General features: G+C 33.9%; 2 protein-coding genes across 3 annotated transcripts in view; one reads left to right on the top strand and one right to left on the bottom strand.

The window, feature by feature from the left end:
• Positions 1 to 490: 490 nt before the first annotated feature.
• Positions 491 to 3120, top strand: LOC135072233 (sugar transporter SWEET1). Its single transcript, XM_063966177.1, has 5 exons — positions 491 to 698; positions 782 to 859; positions 1138 to 1364; positions 1668 to 1843; positions 2076 to 3120. The coding sequence occupies exons 1-5, from the start codon at positions 622 to 624 to the stop codon at positions 2181 to 2183; spliced, it is 666 nt and encodes a 221-aa protein (XP_063822247.1). The 5' UTR covers positions 491 to 621; the 3' UTR covers positions 2184 to 3120.
• Positions 3121 to 7169: 4049 nt separating this feature from the next.
• The window catches only part of LOC135071732 (uncharacterized), a 50152-nt gene continuing 47662 nt past the window's right edge, over positions 7170 to 9659 (bottom strand). For both annotated transcript variants that reach the window (XM_063965513.1, XM_063965512.1), the window contains exons 9-10: positions 9184 to 9308; positions 7170 to 8364 (exon numbers count right to left, since the gene is read on the bottom strand). In XM_063965513.1, coding sequence (XP_063821583.1) covers positions 8336 to 8364; positions 9184 to 9308 — 154 coding nt within the window. In that variant the 3' untranslated portion in view covers positions 7170 to 8335. The remainder of the gene's footprint in view (positions 8365 to 9183; positions 9309 to 9659) is intronic.

Raw genomic sequence — 9659 nt, 5'->3', positions numbered from 1 at the left:
AATCCAGACACGCTTCTCGATTCTGCGATACGATTGGTCGTTCAACAGCGTACGTCAGCTGTTTTGACCAATCGTATCGCAGAATCGATGAAGCGTGTCTGGATTGTAGACGTTAAAAATTACCGTAATCGGGGCTCTGGATTGGAAACGTTAAAAGTTTCCGTAATCGGGGCTCTGAGACACGTTTTTTTTTAGAAATTGTACGCTTTTGTTGCCTGTGGATTTGTTTGTTTTATGTTTTAGAGGTTTGATTTTGATGAGACGATGATGTTCATGATGATCATTGATTACGACAATGAAGATGGCGATGTTTAGAGTCAATTTCCCTTCAATATTCTTCAAGTTATATTTATAAAAAGTTAAATTTATTTCTTTGAACATTTGTCTGTGTGGTGTAGTGTGGCGTAAAGCCTTTGCTTTTTCTGCAAAAGAAAAGAATCGGTTAATCATCCACACGACGTATGTCATTGTCAGTGTCATTAGTGTCAAATCTGTCAACGAATTGTTTTTGTAGCGGTGTATCGCAGTAAAATACAAAGATGATACACAATAAAATTAAATAATAACCCAATCAATTTAACGGTGACTTTGTACATTTCAACTGAAATTTAAATATTAACAATGTACTTATCAGATTTGAAGGATTTGATTAGTAGTTTAGCCGTAATAACTACAATTTTACAGTTTCTGTCCGGCACGTACGTAACTAATAAATTTGAGCTATTGTTTGAAACACATTTTGGCCTCGTTTGCGCATATTTTAATGTTCTTTTTATTTTAGCCTTGTATGCAAGCAATATGTGGTGAATAAAACAACAGCCGAGGCAACTCCACTGCCTTTTTTATGTGGTGTCCTATCGTAAGAATTTTTTAAATATTTTTCGTTCGTTTTGCCAAATAACTAAGGTTTTCTACGATAGGTACCTATTTGTAGGAGATATCAAAATGTAGTGGTGTAATTTTTAATAACCATCTTCAAGAATATTTCTTAGGTTAAAATTCACAATAAATTATTACATCTAAAAAAATAAATTTTCGTCATTTATTATTCCTAGTGTATTATTGCTATTACCAAGCTTCTAAGCAAGTGAAAAAAAAGGTTTTTAAATTATTAAAGGATGTTTATTTTTATTTCAGGGCTGGCTTTTGGCTTTTGTATGGTCTCACAAAACATGACGACAAAATAGTACTAGTCAATGCTATAGGTGTGACTCTCATGGCATCATACACAGCTGTGTTTTATGTTTTCACATTCAAGAAGTCCTCATTATTGAAGCAAATATTTGTAATTCTTAGTCTTTTGCTCTTTATAATAGTTTATGCTTACACAGAAGAGGACAGTGAAAAACTACTTGGTAGATTAGGTAAGAATAATATTTTATATAAAAAGTAAGTTCTAATAATAATAAAGTTATTAATAACATAGAATGCTGACAAAAATTAGTATTAACTTATCTTTTTTATTGTACATATAAAAATATTAAACAAACATTGTTATTAAAATAAGTAATAAAATAAAACAAAGCTAATTAATATAGGAAATATAATATTACTTAATAAAAATGGTACACTGCTTCCTTCCTAGTAATAAACTTGTCAATTAGCAACATATAACTGTGTTACATACAATTGAACACATTATATAATAATTTATTATTTGTTTCCAGGTTTATTAGCATGCTCTCTAACGCTGTTAACAATTGCCGCACCGATGAGTAAACTTTTTTACGTCATAAAAGTGAAGAGTACAGAATGCTTGCCATTTCCAATGATACTTATGTCATTTTTCGTATCATTTCTGTGGTTCCTGTATGGTTGTATTCAAGATGACACATATTTGGTGGTCAGTATAATTGGTATATTTTTATGACTTCTAGTCAGGTCATTTAAAAGCAATAAATAATTAAATTGAGAATCTACTCAAAAGCTACAACAAAATTCTTATGAACTTTTTAAACAGTTTCTTTGAGATAAACTAATATGGTTGATTATGGCGTACATAATAATAAAGGATTTGAGTTGTTGTGCCATGTTGTATATTCCTAGTTTTGAAGAATGTTTTTGTTGTTTTTCAGGTGCCGAACTTCATAGGAGCAGCTCTAGCAATGGCTCAACTTTCACTATTTGTGATGTACCCCAATAAACCCCAATCTCCTATTTTGGGTAAAAGCATTTTGGCTTAAATTTAACTACCAGTTCAGCCAGTCAGTGCCTCCCAACTCATGTGTAAGTATTTAATTAGCAAATATTATTTATGTTAAGCATAATTTTGTTACAGTATTGATTTAAACCTTCTCATTTTCTCAGTAAATTAAGTATTTATTTCAATAAGAACTCAAAGGCATTTTTAAAATTTGAGAGAGTTACTATGTAGATACCAAACTAGTTAAGTAATAATATTATACTGACTATGATAAATGATAACATCCTGTTTCCTGCTCATGTAATCATGATGCAAAACTATTACTTACTCAATGAGTGTATTTTAATGTTGCAACAATTATAATTATGTTTATAAAAACAAATTTATTTGCTACATGTAATTACATTAAAAAAACAGTCTTGGCATATCTTATACTATTTACTAAGTGCAGAATAGGTTTTTTTTATTTAAAATATTTTTTATTAAAATATTTGAATGCCTATGAGCCATGCCTATCAAGAAAAAATATTTTGAATAATCTCAATAATAAAGATCTAAACTTATGTCATGACTGAAGTATTTTTTACCTTATTCTAATGTGTTTTTTGTTACCTATTGTGACAATACTAAAAGTAAAAATAAACTAATTGTTGCTCAAGTACAAAATTATTATCATAAGTATTTTATGTAGATTTAAATCAGTTTATTACAAATAATATATTATTATTATTATTTCATGAAGAAGCTAACCTACAGACTTAATAGACCTAATTTTGAGTTAGATAACATTTGTGAATATTGAAATTATTATCTATAATGATATGTGATAACTCTCATACTCGTATACAATGCAAGTATACATTTAGTACTTATTATAATTAATTTAATTAGGTACAAAAGTGCTTTAACAGGCAAAATTATGGTATCTACTTCCCTAATTATGAACTGTGTTAATAAAAGGTATATTTATATTTTAATAAACGTAAACATATTAAATGGAAGACTTTAATTTATTTTAACACGTCTATTTTTTTAGCTACGTAAAAAGAGGTGTACGCAAATCGCAAGGACACATGCAAGTGTATCCAAATTGCCCCAGTTACTTGCACATGCCGTTAACAAGCGTGCTATCTACTTTTTCGTTTTGTGTGTATCGCCGGCCGCCTTATCTAAATTAATTTACACCGAGAATATGCTTAGTAGTATGTGGTAGTATTGCCTTTTGCGTCGTCTACCTCAGAGCAATTTAAATTCTTTTGGTAGATCGGTATATAAAAAACTCTATAAAGTATTAAGTACATTCAGCTTTCTTACGACAAGTACAAAAAGTTCTATCCGTAACGTTAATGGTGCAGTTAGCTGCACTTTTGTGAGATTCGATCACGCTAACCGTCCCTACCATTTCCATGGTCGTGTCCTTCCGAGACACGGTAGCCTCCACTGTGATGTTACCAGGCGTCAAAGAAAATGCTGTCACGTAATATAAAGTAAAGTGACTATAATAAAAGTGAATCCTCAAAATCTTTTGAAGATTTACATTTTGGCACGACCAACACGGTTTAGTTCTGAAGTTCTGAACCATTATCTTTATTTCTTTCACTGCATGAAGAACGCTCTTAATGCCCTCGGAGTCATGAACCTCAAGGGGATATAACCTATGGCAGCTACACCACTTCATATGGATACCGACGTCATCGCAAGTACGGTTTAGGCTAACAACATTGAAAATACTACGGCATTTTGGGCAACCTTCAGAAAAATCCCCAGTGTAATTGACTGAATGGGATATGCCGTGAATTGCAACTAACGTATTATACAAATCATATGGAGTGAGCAACTTAAATTCGTTTGCAACGGATGACCTGTAGAGCAGTGATTGCTGTCCCTTAAATCTGCTTGGTACCCACATGAAAAGCGCTGGCATTCTATCCTCATAGTAGGATTCCCCATGCAAACGATATTTACCAAACCTAGGTCCATGGTCGCTGAAAAATATTACAAATGTGTTTTCCAAGACTCCTGTGTAAGACAGCTGATTAAAGAAGTTTTCGAACATTTTATCCGCATATTGAGGATGCTGCAGCGGGTCGTGGCTGTAGGAATTCATTCGAAATACACCGAAGAATGAGGATTGTCTGTAAGTGGTGGCAAAATCCACCGCAAAATCTAATAAATGCTGTCCAGAAGGTGCCTTTTCGTTGCACACAATAGAGTAATTTCGTTTGTAGTGTATAGTTTCACCGTGAAGGAAAAAGGTCCTAAGGTAGTGATCAGTGGGCGGGCGATGAAACGCGAAAGGCTTTTTAAACGTATCTGGTAAATGCAGGTAATCCTCTCCATAAGCTGTGACATATCCAGATTCTTTGAATTTACTCCAAATCAGAAGTTTGTTGCATTTGTCCATCTTCTTGGAGCATATTCTAGATATTGTTGAATAGTTCTTGCCAGTGAACGCCACCATAAAATTTGGGAAATTTGATTCCTCTACCTGGAAAGTTTCGATTATGTAAGATAGTGAGTAGGTATATTCAAGGACGGTAATAAAATAAAGTAGGTTTAAGTAGGTCCGTACCTTATGATATCCTCTAAAACCTAACCAAAAATTATCTTGGAAGAAACCAATAGTTCGGGGCATTGTCTGTGCGAACCGCGATAGTGACATGGAATCCATTCCAAGCATCAGGACATTGTATTTTGTTTTATCACGGGTATTTCTCACATCTCGGGCAGCATCAATTCTTTTAGCAAACGCATAAACATCGCTGTAAATAACTGCGGTTCTATTTTGTTTGTCAAATTCAAAACATTTTACATTTACAAAATCTGTGACCAGTTCAATCGTTTCACCATCCTGAATTTCTTTACAATTTGTGTATCTGTAAGAAATGAATTCGACTTAAAACTCCACTCCTTTGGGTATATTTCCGACCCTTTCTGTAAATACTTACTCAACGTCTAAATGTTCCCGGCCCTTGGTAGATGATCTCTTAATGAAGCGGTGGCAGCAATAGAACTTTGAAGTCTTAAGATAAAGCTTCATGACCCTTGATTTGATTCGGACCCGCACGCTTTGATCGTCCTGTTTACTTAGAAACACCGCTCGCCTGCCGCACAATACATCGTTCTTAGGCAGAATTGTGGCGTAACGGACCATTGCTATAGGAATTTGGCAACCAGGAGTATCGACCATGAATTCTGGAATAAAAACAGATCTAGAGTAACCTAATCTCGTCGCATTTTATCATCATCATCATATCAGCCACAGGACGTCTACTGCTGAAAATAGGCTTCCCCAAATTATTGTTAGTTATCATCCAGCCTAATGAAAAGGAGAGAGAGGGCTGTATGAATAACACATCCCTCGCTCTCTCTTCCCTGGTTGAGTTTTAATTAGCGGTCAGTGCAGGTACATGTAGATCCTTTAGGAGTTCCAGTTGTGGGATCAAAAGGTCCCGTTTCCAGCAGTTTAATCTTCAGTAGGACAACTTTATAGGAGTTTGTTTTGTGTTGACACAATAAGTAGGTACAAAAAAATTTCAACTTACTTTGCCGTCGGTCATCGAAGTCTATCGAACGGTCATCTTCAGACGTGTAATCGTATATCTCATTCAGGGGCACATGTTTCAGCGGTATGTTCGTCACTCGGATGAGTTTGTACGGTTTATATGTAATTTGTCTCCGTAACTTTAGGTATCTAGTTGATGTTGACGAACGAACCCAATAGTAAGCGAAAAGAATGATTAACAATACAGTAGTGGCTATCACTGCAAACCTTATGTGTCTTGCGCTGAGTATTCTTCTTAATTTTCTACATCTGGAATATTTATAATTCTTTTTACAATAATTCTCATATTATGTGTAGCGTTTTGGATATTTAAAAGTAATCATTTTTGCTCTGGCAATAAGGACCGTGTAAAATCTGTAAAACTGTTTCATTGCTTCATGCTTTTCAGCAGTACCTAGGTACTTAAATGGATTCGATGATTTTATTGTATACTACAAAAATAGTATGTAACGATAAAAATGTAGAGCAGCCTCAATTTAGACTGCCTTGTCGAGTAAATGAATCTCTTCAAGACAAAATGTATCAAATATCAGCAAATGGTTCAGAGGAATTTATCAACGCTGCAACGTTTTGTCTAGACCGGTGATGAAATGATCACTTTTAGATATCCACACTCCTTTTATAAAACCAGAATTTAAAATCAACGGCACCTCGAAGCTATTTTTAGAAGATATTTCACCATTACAATTTATATTTAATTTACGTAAACAAAAAAAATGCAGCATTAACATTAAGCCGTCACTTTGAATACTAAACTACGAGCGTAACAAAACATGAATGGAATGCATTACGCGCTGTTACTCGTTCAATGTTTATTAAACAACAGCGTAAAAATGAAACAAATGTGTGGAAGAGGTAGTATATTTGCTATTGTATCACCTAGTATTATATTATCTGTGGTATCACATAGGATAGGTAGGTAGATTTTAGTATAGAAGTGTGAAACGAAGAGGTCAAAATCCTAGGGAAAGGCGACATTTATTAGGGGCAAATTCACATCTTTTATTACTGGAAATAGTTGTAATGGAATTAATACTATAAACAATTAAGTTTTTATGAGTTTTCGAACTTGGGTATGGGCATGAACCGGTATCAGGAGTCGGTGGTAATAAAAGACTAAAGGAGGGAAGGACGTAGTAGGCTGAATTAACTGTCGATCAATAATCATGGCGCATTCTGCCGAAATATGTATCAGAAAAGGTACCTACATGGTAGAACACATACTCCTAAATTCCTCTCATAAATAAATACAATGTTTGTTAAAAATACACACTTTATACATGTTTACTGTAATATTTATTATAATGTATACTTCGTTATGATGACTATAAACATTGCTCTACATTGCTAAAGTTGCCAACACGGTTGCAAATGTTGCAATTAAAATGAGTTCAGAGTTCAGACTAGTTTATAGATCCTTTAGAAATTATTCAGGGTATAAATAAAAATAATCAAACCACATTCCAGAGTAATAAAATTAATTTAATAAATAATTATCACAATCACACACAACATAAACACACTATAATACAATAAGTTACACTTGACTCCGTTTATTTCTCATACAATCATAATCTTATTTCCTAGAAAAAAGTCGGTAATACTTAATCATTAGTTTATAAATAAGCATAATTACAGTCGATGTAAGGAATCAGAAACACAGTTTTGTATTAGTTTCTTTTATATTTTATAGTTTACTGGTTTTTTCTAGATACAGCGATGTAACTTGTTACGTCTTATTTTAATGAAAAGATTCCTGTTAAAGTAGACTGGCATAGTGACATAATTACGCCATGTGGGGTATGCTATTTTCAGTGTCTAAGTATAATATCGCTTGCGAAATATTTTACTAATTATGCGCGATTGTAAGGTACTTGCTTTACACTTCAATAAGCCTTCATACTTGTTCAATTTCATATCCTTTATTTTTAAGGTTTATAAAGTTAAGCATTTAATAAATTAGTACCTTGATATTGTACAAAAGAATTAGAACGACTTATTGTGTCACTAAGTGCTAACACTAATAAAAATAAAATGTAATTAGTATTAATTTCATATTTACAAATTAGTGATTGATTTTGTGGATTCGTGTCCTGTTCGAGCATTTCTGTGTCAGTCTTATTGAGTTATTAATGTTTTAGCCAATTTAATAGCCATTTTACATTCAAGGAATATTAACTTTTATATTCAAATATTGTATTGACTTTTATATTCAAATATGTATAATAATTAATTTGAAATGAACACTGTAGTTAACTTCAAACCGACAAAGTGACAGTTGCTAACAGGTGCATAAAGTTTATACGTCGTGATTAAAAAAGGGAAACCTATTTCTAAATAGTGCTACTGTACAAATGTAATTTACGGTCCTTATTCTAAACTCTATTTAATTTACGTCTACTAATACATTAGACTTTGTGCTGCTAAAAAACTAATGATTTACTGTTTAATTGCATCGCAGCTGCTTATACGTATTTTTTTTATTTTTTCATACGTAAAATCAATGTGATGGGTGTTTCTAAAACCCTTTGTCCGTAAATGTACGAGGAAAGAGTCAATAGCATCGTTGACGTTTACTTTCAGCCTTGTTTTTCACTAGAATTCATAACTATCTATGCGGTTTGTCTTCAAGGTGATTGCGGTGGTGCTGGACATCCTGTAAGAGATAAAAATATTATTGTCTGAATGAATAATTTAAAACACTTAAAACCAGTCGGTTTAAGATACATAACTTACTATAAGGTTACCGCTTTAGATTTTCTTACAGATCTCTATTCATTACCTCTGAAGTCTGAAGAGTTGAAATAGCCGAGGCCCTTAAAATTCTAAAGTAACGGTAAAAGAGTAACTTTATAATTTTGTTTATCCCGCAGAATAGGTGATGATGTATTGTCCAAGTAGCGGTATTTAGTCGTGTCAAATCTCTAGAATGTGACCGAGTAGCCACATGTTTGGTCAGCTGGAGCCCAACATGGTCCGGCGACAACCATGGCCAAATTACGAATTATAATGCCACGCTTGGTGCCATCAATGCGGACTCGCCTCATTTATATTCGCCATACTGTTATGGCGTATTAAAACGGTTAGCTTTGGTGAATATATTGCCCGATAGTTCGTCTCTATAATATAGAGTAACCGCATTTTTCAACTTCTATGGTAAGTACCTACACTGCTTATCAAAGTTTAGCTGATCTTTGTAAGATACATGTTTCTAAAAAGTGAGTATTTTCTAGACAGAACAAATAGGGCCACAGCTTAGAATAACTTAGGAAAAGTAGGTAGTTTGCCAAAAATACTTTTTAGCTTAGCAACCGATGTGGATGATGGGATATTGAAATTGAAATCATCACTGTCAACTTTCAGGGAATACTTTCTGTAACACATCGCGACAGTGCAAATCTTCGGGTAACGGAACGAAATCGACGAGGAATGGAAGCCAGCGAAATTGGCTACCAATATAAGGCATGGTACTCACTACAAACAGTGCAGGCAATCTCATCGCTGTTGTCCCCGCAGCCGTCTCGACCTGAACACGCTACCGCGGTGCTCCTGCACCGGCCGTTACCGCACCGCAGTGGACAGAAGTCGGCCGCTCGCCATCTGTTCGTATAAAAATATATAATTTAATAAATAACGTGGAATTATATAAAAAAAGACGATGCTAATGATCAGTGGAAAGTCTAACTAATGATAGGGATGGATGCCATTACAGACTTTTTTCGGACGGGCATTGCTGATTGCAGTGAGCTGAAAAAGCCAGCTTCAGATTTGTCCTGACGATTAATATGCATTGGCGTAATTGTCTATTATTATGTTGCAGTAGGTACTTAGAGATCAAGATCTCCTCAGCAGCAGTAGTTAAACGTCCAAATTAGAGCGAGATTTTTCCAAAGCAACTTTTTAATAACATCATGAATCAAGTTCTGACACCCGGAAACTGCATTTAAACAT

The sequence above is a fragment of the Ostrinia nubilalis genome, chromosome 5, assembly GCF_963855985.1.
Source record: "Ostrinia nubilalis chromosome 5, ilOstNubi1.1, whole genome shotgun sequence".
NCBI classification, from domain to species: Eukaryota; Metazoa; Arthropoda; class Insecta; order Lepidoptera; family Crambidae; genus Ostrinia; species Ostrinia nubilalis.
This window is presented reverse-complemented; position numbering and strand designations above follow the sequence as displayed.